We start from the raw sequence: 15,183 nt of genomic DNA, 5'->3' as shown, positions 1-15,183 counted from the left end.
AAATGAAATTTTCGCCCCCAAGTCTTAACACTTAAATTTAAGCACAATGAATTATTGGCAACAAAATATACTTTTAGTTTTCAAAAATTTAAATAGTCAGCTTTTCTAAACAATAAATTAATGTTGTTCTTATTAGTAATAGTGACTGTTGCTCTCCAATTAATATAGCTCATTAAAAGGTAGAATTTGTATTTCCTCATAAATGTAATGTATACAATTACAGTAATACAAATGTACAGAAAGAATACTCAAGTAACGTCCAAGAAGCATATATTTTAATTGAGTACAGGGTATACATAAATGTACGTTGTTAATTTTCATTATTGAGAAATCACTACAAGTGCATATCACTGATAAAATATTGATCTGGGGCTAACAAGGGCTTGCAGGACTTGCATAACTCAAGTTATCCCATAAGTGTGAAACTTGTATATTACTTGTGCAGTATAATGTTATATCTCTCAAACTACATGACCCCTTCTCATGTTTGCAAAAGGATCTTTGTGATTATCTTGACCGCTGCTTCTGTAAAAAGAAATGCGGCCCAGGATTAAGGTAAAACCATGCCAAGCCCAAGATTTCCATTTCCATGAACATGGAACCACAGGAACTATTCAGTGCAATGTGACAAGTAAAAAAGTTTTTTATCTGTGGCCGGTTCATGTGTGATTACACAGCTGAATGCTGCACCGTCGCTATCCGTGGTCCTGAACCTCCAACCGGGGCCAGAGGTCTCCTGCAGACGGCAATGTCCTATGAAAGAGTATTGACTTTTTTGTAATAGGAAGTGTAACCACGGAGTGCACCCAGCAACAGATGCGAAACTGGGAAAAAATGCTTTGGGGTTGAAATGTCATGTGAACAGTTGGGTTCAACCACTGAACACCTCAGGGGTGTTATCGACTCCCTTCAATGCTTTTAAAGGCCAGGGGTTCGTTTAGACCGGGCTCTGCAGTTATTCATCCTGATGGTGTGAGTGACCACAATATCCAGCAGCCGCATGAGACGAAGGGATTTTGTGAAAGTGAATTTCCTGGATGAGGTTTTTCGGTTTCACTGCTGAAAACATCTTGTTTTTTCGTGCGATCTGGCCAAAAGGGAGGCGAGTAGGGACAGAAATGTCAGGACACAAATCAGTTGATCTGGACTAAAGGCTGTACTTGTATTTATCTTATAGTTTAGTGAACCACTGCTAACTTGCAGAGATTGACCCATTATCTGATCGATTCCTGCAGATTTGCATTAAATCTTTTGATTAATGTTGCTTTTTATTCTTCACTTCAATATATCACAGACCCAAGTTAACCGTGTGAGGTGTCAGATCTACATACAACAACTAGTCCTGTTCCAGCTGGTCAGGCAAACAAATAAACCTGTAAATAAATCTTTTCGAGATTTTTAGGAAAAAGAAAAGAAATTACTATTATAGCCTGAATCTTCTATGATGACTTTTTAGTATCAGGGATATATTTACATCTTACATTATGTTTTTTGTGTATGTTGTCTTGTGTTTAGCATCCTTAATAATGTTCTGCTTTTGAATCTCTGTCCTTTTATTACTTAGTATCTTGCTAATACTTTTTAATCATTACCATGTCTTATGTTATATTTACTATTTTTTATACACAAACTTTTATATATGTATGACATTATCCATACATAAAGTTTTTTTTGACAGGTGGAACACACTTAAACTCGCTGTTTTGTGAAACTCTAACCAGTAAATCTGTGCCATTATTTGCATATTTGCTCTTAAATGGTAAATTAGGTTCCTCTTTTACATCATGAAGTATAACCTACATACAATAATACGGTATAAAGAAATCAAATTCTCTTTTAGTTGACAGTGAACCAAAAAAAATGAAATTTCCTATTACCCAATTTTGATTTTAAAAATTGTGAGAGCATCTCCTACATCTGTAGGTGAAACAGGTGAAAACCTTCTTGTCAACAAAACAGGAATAATCCTGCTGTGAATGATCAAGTCCCTCAAACAGTCACATGGCATAAAGACCTTCACCTGAAATAATTCCTCTTTACAGCGACATTTTGAGAGACGGGAGGCAGGAGGGTGTTACACGGATATTCCTTCATAGTTGTACTTTAATATTCTTTTTAATTGAAATGATAAATCGTCAAAGTGCCGAATAAAAAACCACCATTAAACAGTGTTTAGCACTAACCGCTCGTCGCCACTTGTTGAAACGTCAGACTCCATCTCCCAAGTATGGAGCATGGGGAGGGCTGGAGGGGAGGAGATGAGGGGGGGGGTGGGGGGACTCCGTCACATCCTCTGTCCTTATATGGGCATGAAGTTTACACGCAGCGGGGAATCCTCTCACTGGAGCTGATGAATGGGGAGGAGGGCCGAGGGAGCTGCCAAAGTGTATATAAGGAGAGAGAGGGGAAGTCGCTGATGTGAAATCCACAGCAAGCAAATACCGACCGAGGAGCAGAGACGAGAAGGAATATACCTCTTTTTTTTACACCTTTTGCCTCAGACCACTTTGGATCATTTGTTGAAAACCATCAAAGGGGGGGTTGAAAGACCAGCAATCATCTGCATAATCTGTTTTACATTTCCTCCCCTCCTTTTTAAAAAAAAAAAAAAGCCTTTTTCCCTGGGAGAGACGGACTTCTCTAAGTGGCATCACTATGTTGAACAATATGGATTTGAATGCGAAAGATTCCTTTTATCCTCAGTTTGAGAATTGCAACAGTTCTTCGCTAGGAATGGAAAACAGCGTGCGCAAAGATAACCAGGAGGTGTACGTCGATGCAGAGCGGGGGGTACCTGCCCAGTTTGGCCACGGTGAGTTCGCATCTTTTGCACAGTCGATGAAAATGTGCATGCATGAGAATTTAAACGTGTTAAATTTGAGCACAACAGGGATTAGATAACACCTTTCACGCACTTGTGTACATGAAGGCACCGTGAAGGAATTCCTGTGCCAAAATACGCACGAATGTTTATGTAACCCAGATTTTCTCCATCGCTTAATCTGCACTGATTCCCAAATATATAAACACTCGCGGTGACAAAGTTTTTTTTCTCATTCTGATCCATACAGAAGGAACACCTGCGACCCTCAAAACCGAAGCTTCCAACTCGGAATTTGCTTTTAACCCCTGCGAGTGCCCAAAAGACACCTACACCCCTTCCTCGCTCGCCTACTCCGGCAGTTTCTATGTTGAGGCATCTCAGGGAGCGCCGTGCAGCACCGAAACACTCCTCAACATGATCACCGAGATCGTGGGTATATCCACGCTGCCAATTTCAGAAGTGCAACAGAGCGGCAGCAGTCGGGGAACTTATCCGTCGCCTGCGCCGATGGACAGCAGCAATGGCAATTTTGGAGACCCCGGCGTGAAGAGGCAAACCTACAGCGGCTCCGGACCCTCTCCTCCTGTGTACTCTCCGGACCAGACGTGCCACAGGTATGCCGATGACCAGGCCGGCAGCCAGGCCCAAGACCCGTCCACTTCCCAGCTCACCTTCGGCTCCCCAAGAGCTCCACACCAGAAGAATGCTGAACCAAAGTCCGAGGCCGCGTCTTTCCCCGTCGTGGTCAAGAATGAGTTTGAGAGCAGCTGCTACGAGTGGGGGGCATTTAACAAGACCGACTGTTTGGAGACGAGTTTCCAGACAGAAACCTTCCCCATGTCAAGCGACTTCCCCCCCGATCAGCAGATGGATGTTAAGGAACTTTTGGACACGTTCCCCCCGATTTGTCCCAACCCAGAGATGGAGTTTAAAGTGGAGGGGGGCATCAAGCAGGAGCCGTGTTTCTCTGACACCTGTTCTCAGAGCTACTCCAGCCCCCTGTACAATAATTACCTCCCTCCCCCACCACCGATGGGCCTCTCCTCCAACCTGAAACCCTTCCCCGAGGCCCCACAGCCATCTAATCAGTGTGATTCCTTATACACATCGCCAGCTTTACCAAGCACCATAGACTCCATCCTGTATTCTTCCTTGTTGCCAGATTCTTTCGCCCAAAGTTACACGACCCGTGTGACCAAGTCCCCCAGGGCCAGAAAGAGCCCCGCCGCCTCCCACGGCCCAGCCAAAGAGAAACCCTTCACCTGCCCCATGGAGAGCTGCGACCGGCGCTTCTCTCGCTCGGACGAGCTCAACCGGCACATCCGCATCCACACGGGCCACAAACCCTTCCAGTGCCGCATCTGTTTGCGCAGCTTCAGCCGTAGCGACCACCTCACCACCCACACCAGGACTCACACCGGGGAGAAGCCGTTCTCCTGCGACGTGTGCGGCAAACGGTTCGCCCGCAGCGACGAGAGGAAGCGGCACGGGCGCGTACACCTGAAACAGAAGGAGAAAATGGAACTAAAGCCTCAGGTGACCGCCGCCGCGTGGCCGTTCACTCTCCCCGAGGGGATTTGAAGACAAGGCCACGTTCCCCTCACTCGCACATACAACATTAGGATCTTTCCGTCTTGGAAGATGAGCCAGCTGACCGCAACTTGACGTCTGAGTTGGTCTGACACGGCGAGTCCTGAGGTTTTGCGCATATTCGCTGTTTTTGAGGAGCAGAGAGGGAGTGAAGAAGTTGTGCTTCGCCTTTTTTTGCCTGCTGCGGACGTGGCTGACTCCAGGCAAAGGTGCATTATAAAAGTAAACAGCTCATCAGTGACTGGCTGCTGTTTCTGTCAGAGTCGAACCTCTCTGCTTCGGCATTGCATGACTGCTGTTCAGCACCTCTTCATGTGGACAGCTCCATCCTCCATCCGCCTCTGGGCCTGGATGGTTTGCACTTACAGATTATTAACTATCGCCATTTAAGATTCTTATTTTTGCTTTTAGCATTCTTAGAGCAATGGTTTTGGACGATGTTCCTTAAGATGCATGTTTATGTCAGTGTTTCCTTTTCCTTTAACAACCACTGTCAAGCTACTCTTTCACTGCACAGTGAGGGCGACTGACATGAATGTAGGCGAACACATTTATGGCTTCGACCATAAAGCTGTCCATCTTTGATCAAATTTACAGTTTTTTTAAAACTTCTTTATCATTTAGATGTCGGTGTTTTTTGTCATTGGTCTTTGTGTTGTGTTACAATTGTTTGGATTATTACAGTTGTGAAAGATATATCATAAATGGGAAATAAATATATTTGTATTACTGTACTTCTTTGTATTTTTATAGCTAACTGTATATTTTACATTTATCACATTTGAGTGTCATTTCTAAAGTGAAATGTATTATAATGAATAATGTCTTGGTTTTTTGAGGGCTACTGTTTAGTAACACAATATTTTAAATGTTACAATTTGATATCAGAAACATTTTCGCACTTCATCCCAGTTTTGGTATGATGAGTGTTGTTTCATTGAACTGCTGATCTGGATTTAAAAGGGACCAGAATGTACACTAGTTATGATGTGGCTTTTCAACCAACACATGATTTGGCAGTATGTACAGAACTGTGTTTAATCAAGTTAGACATGACGAACAAATCATATAATCATTGCTTTTGAGTAAATCAGGTAGCACACATTGCTGCAAGTTTCTGTGGACTTAACCTTGATGATGAGAAGGGTTTGACGGATGATATCTTTTACTGGAATGAATGCTGAAATGTTCACTTTAGCAAAAAATAAAAAAAATACAAAATAAGATAAAAAATAGTATAAAACTATGTTGAGAGTTTGGTGAAATTGTCACCAACAGGGTATTGCAAAAAAGTAATTTAAATCGCCTTAAGTTATATTAACTGTTCAAGTAAAGATTTTGTACATACATAGTTTCTACAATACTTTAAATTAATATTGATGTTGTTATTTTTATGAAAAGTTTATGAACAAAATAAACGTTTTCTGGAAGCAGCAAGTTTCTTGTGCATGGTTCAGATTCATCGACCAACTCTTATTTCCTCTCACACTTTGTCCAATCTGTTTCACACAGTGCTGAGACCCCCCATCGGAGAATTCACAAGAGTGTTTCTCTTCCCAAAATATACATTCGAACAGGCCACCTGTGGCACCACACTGCAGCCCGAGCATTAGACAACACAGCTCTGCCCTGTGACTCACGCAGCTTTTGACTCAAGCACATTAAAGTGAATACCCTATTACTCAGTGCTGTGGTTCTGGATCCACTCGACTTCAAATATCACTTTTCTCATGATGTAAATGTAGAGACGCACACTGAGAACGCCACGATAATCTCTACAGGAAACCTGTTAAACAGGACATTTTCTTACCTTGTCAGTGAGATGATCTGATGCTGTCGGTTCATTCATTCCTTTGTTCATTCACTCATCCATTTTTGCAATAAAAATATTAATTTCCACTCATTTGCTGGATGCAATTATGGTCTATTATCATGTATTCTTTCTCCTCTTGTCAAAACTGCCTGTGCATTCTTGTAGAAATCTCTCTATTAGAATTTTAAAAAGAGTAGAAAGACAAGGCAGTGGTGCAAGCCAATACTGCTCCTGTTGGCAGTTTCTTCAAAGCAACACAATTTGTACGTGACTAAATCGAGCACAGACCCCACTGGCACTGTATTTTCCTATAGTGCTAAAAATCACACACTTTAAAGCATAGGTCAAGTAGTGTTTTAAGTAAGCAAATGTGAATATAGTGCAAAGTATACATGAGATTTGGGGAAGAAGGTTGTTGTTTCTAATCATAAAGCTCTTAACCATGCAGGCATGTATTACCAGGGACTCTGTGGCGGTATACATAGGACATGCATGTGCCCATGACGCAGTCGGCTGGCAGAACACAGCCCAGCTTGCCCACGGCAGTGCGTAAGTGCCTGCGTTGTCTGTAGCTGACAAACATACTGTAGCAGTGTGAAAATAAGAGCCGCCACATGGAGCACTGTGAATAGTATGTACCCGTCCACTGCTTTCCATCACTCATCATCACGTACAACAGCACATGGTCCGACATCAACATGCCTTCCCTCACCCGTGTTGTTTTAGTGGCAAACATTGTGCAGTGGTGGATGGTTGAGGTTTTGAATTGCAGTGATGTGCAGTCACAGTGACCATTATTCACACACTTGAAGACTGAAGAGTTATTGAACTCTGGCCATTGATGGAATTTCTGCATTTGGAATCTGAAAATTCACATTTGCATACTGTAGATGGTCCTTGATTTATCTGCAGCATGTGAGCAGACCAGTTTCAGCTCATCTTTATCAAATGTGTTGACCATAAACCTTCCTTTAGGTCTAAAGACGTGAATCGGATCTTTTCCACTGACTGACATTTTTCTCTCTCCTGTAGAAATGTGTAAATTGCTGAAGCTATTAAGTAATTGTGCAGAGAGGTCACATGACATCCAGGTTTCCGCAGAACCTCTGCTCCGAGTGGTACCACAACGAGCACATTAAATCCTTACCATGGTGTCACTAATGCAAACATGTTAACATTAGCGCTGTTGCATTGTGGGGGGGTTTATCCAAAGTAGTGCTTCTGTGTGACTAATGCATTCCATATGTGACTGAAGAGGAAACCATGAGCGGATGTGATTTCCCTTCTATATTGTCTCATCCAATTAATCACTTGATGCAGGATTGCTTCTGGATAAGTCAATATGACTATTTATCTGCTCTACCAAATGAGCATTTTGGCTCAGGATTAAATAAAAGAAAATCATCTCTAAAAATGACGGTGAAGGATTAGATGAGCACGAAGAATGAGGATAAGTGTCACTGAGGAATGATTTGTACTTACATGTTCATTACTTCATTACTCTTCTGAATGGCCCAAAAAACATAACCTATTTATTTTTGCATCATACACAAGCAAAGGTTTACCTCCAGTACATCTATATTATATTTTATAGGTTTATAACCGGAGCATGCTGCCCTCCTCAGAGTGAAGCCCATCCACGTCTGTGTCGCCACACCGAGCTTAAGAGGGACTCGTACGGCCCCAGTTGTCTCTGAAGGGGCCCAGCACCCCTTTTATCCATGCTTGAACTCCAAACAATCCTACCTCTACAACAATAATCCAATAATGACTTTCAGAGCGTATAAAAAATGAATTTATTTGCTTACATGAAGGATCTGAGGCAGTTTCTGTGATTCAAGCTTCAGGTATCAGGTCACCTCAAGTGCCTATTAATAATCACAGTACTACTTGAGACGGCCTATATGGCCACGCGGTCTCATTCGCCTGTGGATTGATCTATTGTGGGGTAATCACCATGTAATTTTATGCGCACCTTTAAAATGGGCACCGTGGCGCGTCATTGTCCTTGGGGTGGACTCAGTAATCAAGGTGCATAATCGCATGGCGGTAATGGCAATCAGCCTTAGCAGATTAATTCCTCGGATCATGCATCAACCCTTAGGTCCTGTATCTGATCATGAAGAAGGGTGTAGGTGGTCTGGAGAGCGCAGGTGATTAAAAAGAGGAGAACCGTTGCAGCAAGAAGGACCTCGTTATGCAAACATTTTGGAGTGCCTAATTCCTTCCATTGTTACGGCTCCCAAATTCGTCATTTGTATTACTGATCAGGCAAAGCACACGATGTAGAAAAGAAGTTTTCCCTTGCTCCTTCGTAAATTACAAGTCAACTCCAAGGTCAAGGACCCCGGTCTGCCACTTTTATCTGTTGAACAACATCTCTATGGTAACTATGTCAAAGGACTTACAGTGTGTGCTGTACCGTTAGTGAATGGAAAGCAGTGAACATACCCAGCCAGCTGAATGACTTCATGGCAATTCAATTACATAGGAAAATGTACAGCTGCCCTTGGAACATTCCAGGTATGAGCCCTTACTGTATTGCGGCAGCAGCCTGTTGCAGCGTATGTGTGTATGCGGCAACCTGTGGGAATCTGGACAATCCATAGAAAAACATTATATTTATTTCTGCTTAACCGACTCGTCTGAAATCCCAGTGTGTTGGGTGCTCGTCGCTTCCAGTTTGTGCAGAAACACGGAGCTTTTTCATCGTTTCATAACACAAAACAAACTAGAATGGCACTGTGTAAAGTACAGACCACTGCCAGGGCCCAACGGTCTCCTTAAATTCAATCAAGCTGCCCCACATTTCACACACTCACAGGTATCACTTCCCTAAATGTGCCTGATCTTTTTTAATCAAGATGAATTATTTTAAAATATGAAAATGTTGAAAAACCTTCTATCCTGCAATGATAAAGAAAGTGAGAAAATAAATTCGTCCAATCATTTCACTTGGATTGATCAATGATTCACAGGCTTACCTTTCTATTACTAACCAAGCCGGGGGGCATACACGCTCAAGCCGAGATGATAGCCAGAAGTTAGCCAGCAGTTTACAGAAAAGTCGTCTTCCGGCAGTTGGAAGACAGTGTGTGCTCATGTGGTTCTTTGACGAGAGGACCAGTGGGAAGGAGTTGAACATATCAGTTGCATATTTTCAGTGTAGCCTGCTCTTGCTGCTTTTCCAGGATTACCAACCCTGGCTTTAAATACCATCTACGAGTGTCTTGAACAACATCCAATGCTGAGGCCTGAGGAGAAGCCGGCTTCACGTGTTCACTGGAGCAGCCAGTTTAGAACAGCCACGAGCAATCACACATTTCTGACCACGTACTTGTTGTATGTGGATCGACAATGCTAATACATTTACGCTTCACACACAGTTCATCCTCATTGCATCACGTGTGCATTTACCTGTACGTTCATGTGGTCAAGCCCTAACTGACTGCAAGTCAATCACACGCAACACATTGAAATACCAGCTGTAAATGAGATGAATATGAACCCACAGAGCTTATAGAACATAGAGTTATCACCTGAGTCTCTATTTCCCCTCAGCACAAAGGAGTTGGACTGTTTCGCTCACACAAACCTGATTAGCTTCCTTTCGCCTCCTCCCATGACAATCCCTCCCTGACTGTGGTCCAGACCATGCCGGGCTGAGGGCCGTGACAGCGGCTTGTTGTGACATACAGGATGACATGTTAACCATTAACCCGATCAGCTGGTGGTAGAGTACTACAGCTTCCTCTGACACTGAAGGATCATTTGAATCAATCATGATACATGTCCGCGGCTAAATCCCCACCTACATGCTCTCATTACTTTCTTCTTCAAACAAAAGAGCACAAACAGTGAACTGACCAGCTCCTATATACTTTGACGTGCAGTATGTGGAGGAAGAGCTTCAGGTGCACACACACACACACACACACACACACACACACACACACACACACACACACACACAGAGAGAGCGAGAGAGAGAGAATTGCACAGTTAAAACCTGCTGCACAGACAGTAATGACTCTGAAGGAAGTTTGTGCTCCTGTATAAAAAAAAAAAACTAAAAAAACGTCCATCATGATATTACCTGCTGCAAATATCCACAAAAGCATGCGGCCGTTTCACAAAGTAGAAACAGAGAAGAAATGTGTAAAAAATGCGCCCATCTGCATAACATCACTCTATACACGCACGACTGTTAACCCCTCTACCCATAAAATAAATTACGGCGTGACCGCGTGTCCAGTCGAGGTGTGAGTGATTACTTTAGTGCTTTGACATTTGCAGCAGCAGTAATGAGGCATGTCTGTGACAGGCGTGTCACCGCCGGCAGCCCGCGTCTGTGCTGCTCAGTTCGGCGCCGGGAAGGAGGCGCGCTGTGGCCAAACACTGGCACTTTCTCGAGATAATGACGGCTCAGCCACAGAGATGCAGGGGGAACGCGTTGAAGTCTGAGGCGGCTGTGCGCATGTGTGCTCCGCTGAGAGAAAGAAGGGAGCGAGGGAGGCCGATCCAGAGTGTATGTGAAGTGTATTAGCGCGCGTGCATGGGTGTGTGCGTGTGTGTGTGCAAGTGTGTGTGCAAGTGTGTGTGCAAGTGTGTGTGCAAGTGTGTGCATATCTGTCATTGCCAAGATGGAATCAGAGACTGGGAGAGAGGAGGCCGCTGCTGGGACATAAAGACTAGTAGTATGAAAATGAGTGGGCTGAACACGCGCTGCTCACACCGTGCACCCTCCCATCAAGCAGGGCGACGATTTGCATGTTGCACACCAGCCTCACCGCCAACTACAGTATGTATTCTGCATCTAAATGAAGCATCAAACCCAAAAGCGCCGCGCTCCTCCGAGCTCCATGAAATCTATGCAAAATGTAGATACTTGAGCATTAGCAGCAGCCGCAACAGTTGTTTTAATGCCCGCGGAATTGTGACACTCGTGATTCGGAGCCATTAGCAAAGAACAGCAGAGAAACGAGAGGCTCATTCCGGTCTGGACAGGAACATGACTGACCTAAGAGGGAATCACACCGTGGCTGGTTTTAATGGTTTAAAATCACTTCATTTGTCTATGAGAGCTTTTTTTTTTTTTTTTTTAACATTTGCCTTAGAATAAATAGGACTATTGATTTATACAGAATTCTATCATCTTGTATTCCCTTATGGTTCATTCTATTAAAGTATCTTCTACACTATCTTTGTTCTGCTCTATTCTATTGTGTGTTATTCTGGTCAGTTCTATTCTATTATGTTGTCTGTTTGTTGTACAGTATGTTGTGTGTCTGTATTCTATTCTATTCTGTTCTATGCTATTCTAAGAGTTTTGTTGTGTGTTTCTATTCGGTTGTATTCTATTTAATTCTATTTTTTTCCAGAAATTATTTCAGGTCCTGATACATTTCTATGAATAATAATTCCCATCTAGATTTCACTGTGGAGTGATTGCCTTTTAAATGTGGACTAAATATGAATATTTATACGATCATGTCATGTTACAATAGTGGCACTTTACATCATAATGTTGCTTCTGTACTTCAGTCGCAGTACTTGAGTAAATGTTATGACCGCAACGTGTTTCTCTGACTGTAAATACTACTGACAAAAGAATCAACAATTCCACTTTAACCCTCGTGTGAAGTAACTTTTCTTAGCAGAAAATCATGTTGGACCTGATCACTCACAGTAAGAAGCCAGTTATTAAAATGGGTTTTTCATCCAAGTGCCTCAACAGAACATCCACATTCACCAGACCAGGCTTCTTTCTTCCGGTCTTTACTGGTCCAGTTCTGGTGAACCAGTATCTGCTGCAGCCTCAGGTTTCTGTGCTTGGCTGACAGGAGAGGAACCTGCTGTCGCTGCTCATCCCTCTGAAGGTTCAATGTGTCGTGCTTTCTGAGATTCCTGTTTGCTCCACACAATTGTCTTATAGAGTGTTTATATCCAGTATATCTGAGTTAACATCAGCTGCAACCGCAACCATTCTCCTCTGACACCAACCAAATCTGTCGGTGCCGGTCACTGGGTGAATTAGTTTTTTGCATCATAGGCTGGTTTGCAGTGAAGAATTAAGGTAGTGGAGTTAAAAAACAGTTTCCCCCCCATCGAGGAGGTTAGGTTTTCATCTGCTTTTGTTTGTTTGTGAGCAGGACTGTGCAAAGATTACTCAACCTATTTCCATGAAATTTTGTGTAGGGGTATTGCATCACCCGAGGAAGAACCCATTACATTCTGGAGCAGATCCGGAAATGCTTTTTTTTTTTGTCACTTTCTTTAAGATTGTGCGTTTTTCAAAATTTTCTGGATTTCTCAGAGAATAATTCATGGATCCTGATGAAAAAATCTGACGTGTTTAGGTGACAGAAATGTATGATTTGGTGCAGTTTGGTGCAGATCAAAACAACCGTGGTGGAGGTATGCGCTTTCTGAAATGCAGCACATTACAGTATAATGTAATAGATTTGTACTTAAATGTACTAAGTTGCTCTCCACCACTCTGGGTCCGTGGGATGACGCTGCTCAGCACAAATTAAAAGTATCGTCTCTCCATTAAAGACGTGGCTGCTCATCCCCCCCCCGGTTGGTGGCATAGCAGAGCTGTAGCATCACACACTCCCCTCCCTCATCCCTCACTGTTCCCTCCCCTCAACAGTGCATAATGGCCCGCTCTGCCCTCGCTCCCCCCCCCCCCCCCCCCCCCCCCCCTCCAGTGGCTTTTAGCTGGTGATGGACTGTCACTTTCACCGGGGGTGGGTGCGCAGAGAGTGACGTCTCCCCTTGTCTGGGTGTATAGGAGCCATGCTGGGGTCACACAGGGACGTATATGCTACAGTATGTTTCCCATGAGCCTAAAAGCACCGACCGTAAATCAGACGGAAGCCGCCTCTGATCTCAAACCTGTAGAGTGTTGGAAACCTAAAGAGACACGTTTGTGTCCCCCTCCTGTGATTCTTGGAGCTTTAAAAGGGGGCTTTCATATGTATGAGTCAGATCAGCAGTACACATTTAAAAATCGAAGCGCTTTCTCTCTACTGCAGGTCCCCAAACTCCCTTGTCTCGTGTTGTAAGCAATCACCATGTGCATTAACAATGTGATTTTACATTGTAGTTTTGGTAATTGCTTTTGCAGCTTTGAAAGATGGTATGGAGAAAATGAGCAGTGCTTGAAAGACTTAACACCTCAGCACTGGAAAAGGGTTTCAAATACATTTATATACATGTTATCTATCGAATACTTTTGTCAACCTCGGATTCTGACTTGCACATTGTTTTCCATTTTATCACTGGTGCAAAAAAAATTATCTGTTTTCTTGAATTAAGCCATTTGAAATGATGCTAATTTCAGCGTCGAAGAATCATCAGCACAAATGCCTTGTGTGGAAACAGAAGAGGTTTTCTTGTTAGTCATCCGTGATCCTGTCACTCAGTGCCGTGGCGGCATAGGGTCTGCTTCCTGTTAACAAGATATGTTTACGGCATCAGCGTTGGTCTCCCACCGTCTGTGTGTGTGCATTTGTACTCTGCGTCGCTCCTCAGGATTGATGCATCCACCTGTCGGTTAACTATTAACTGCCCAGGAACTGGGGAGACAGATAGTGTCCGGGTCCCCGCTCCTCCACAGCACTCAGAGGCTGAGGCAGGCCTTCCTTTTGTTATGGAGCCAAAATGGTGCCCAGTGGCAGGATGCTGCGTCTAACCATTAACTAGACCCTCGGCACTGGAGCTCACCAGTGAAGTGACAAATCACAATGTTCCCCCAGAACTGAGCCTGGAGAATATTAACCCTGACTCAGCTGGGGCTCTTCCTCCGTCGTCCTGCAGATAAATGAATAGATGCTGATCCTTCCATCACCATCAGCTTCTCCTTCCTCCTACTCATCCACTCTGTGTGTCTCTTTTGGCACCACCGACAGTGGCGTCTTGTGAAGAGATTGATATGACGAGAGGTAGATGTGCTGCTTCCTGCCTCTGGACGATAAAAAGATAATTTATGGATCCATCACTCTGCGAGTCGTGAAAACAGTATTTTTTTGAGAATAACCCTCAAAGAAATTATCATTATGAACGAATACAGAAGCGTGATTGAAGTTGAACAATCACTTAAACAGTGGCAGAGCTTTTACAATCAAGGGCTTTAATTTATGTAGCAGATTCTCTTCATTTGCCGTGTCCAGCAGTACCTGTGCCGCAGAAAGTCGCTTTTAATTTGACCGTGTTTCTGTTCATGTGGCTCATTCGCCATGCCCTCAGAAGTTGCAGGTCTCCCCATGTTTAACACCTCGGAAATATTTTCTCCCTCCTTCCACCAGAAGTTAAAAGGACGACAGATTTAGCAGTTGCCGCCATCATTAAATCCTGCGCCCCTTCATAGAGTCAGCAGACCTCCATGGTGTCTCGGTCCCGCGCCTTAATGCCCGCTCATTGGTCCAAATGAACTGGAGAGCTTTCATGTGTCCTGAACAGTGTACTCGTCTCATTACGGCCCATAGTGGTTCCACATCAAACAACCTCATTATTTTCAATGAGGGAAGAAATCGCAAGTATGTGACAAGTCGGAGCTACAAAGTGACTACCAAGTTCAAATAACATCTGCCCTTTTTGGTTATGCTATGCAAGCAAAATGGTGCAGAGATAAGGGAATTGTGTGTCTCCAGACTGATGACATGCGACTTCAAGTCTCCGCTTTCAGTCGTATTTACACAGGATTTGGCAAAAGGATGTGAAACCAGGAGCTTTTAATGTTTTAATGTGAACATTCAGCAACAAAACTGCAGAAGTAGACTTCGTGCACGCTGTTCATTCATCACGGTGATACATTTTGAATACACTGTGATCCTGATGAATAAGATTAAACCATCCAACATCAGCACCTTGGAATATCCAGTATCATGAATAGCTTTTCACAATCTGGTCATTGAGGCACAGCAAAGAATGTTTCGATATCACACAGACC

At 43.5% G+C, this 15,183-nt stretch overlaps 1 protein-coding gene across 1 annotated transcript; it reads left to right on the top strand.

The window, feature by feature from the left end:
* The first annotated feature begins 2,307 nt into the window (after nucleotides 1-2,307).
* LOC117767813 (early growth response protein 1-B) lies at nucleotides 2,308-5,851 on the top strand. Its single transcript, XM_034595730.1, has 2 exons — nucleotides 2,308-2,812; nucleotides 3,072-5,851. The coding sequence occupies exons 1-2, from the start codon at nucleotides 2,656-2,658 to the stop codon at nucleotides 4,403-4,405; spliced, it is 1,491 nt and encodes a 496-aa protein (XP_034451621.1). The 5' UTR covers nucleotides 2,308-2,655; the 3' UTR covers nucleotides 4,406-5,851.
* Nucleotides 5,852-15,183: the final 9,332 nt, after the last annotated feature.

Source organism: Hippoglossus hippoglossus, chromosome 1 (assembly GCF_009819705.1).
Source record: "Hippoglossus hippoglossus isolate fHipHip1 chromosome 1, fHipHip1.pri, whole genome shotgun sequence".
NCBI lineage: Eukaryota > Metazoa > Chordata > Actinopteri > Pleuronectiformes > Pleuronectidae > Hippoglossus > Hippoglossus hippoglossus.
The sequence above is the reverse complement of the archived record's forward strand: the minus strand, read 5'-3'. Positions and strand labels throughout refer to the sequence as shown.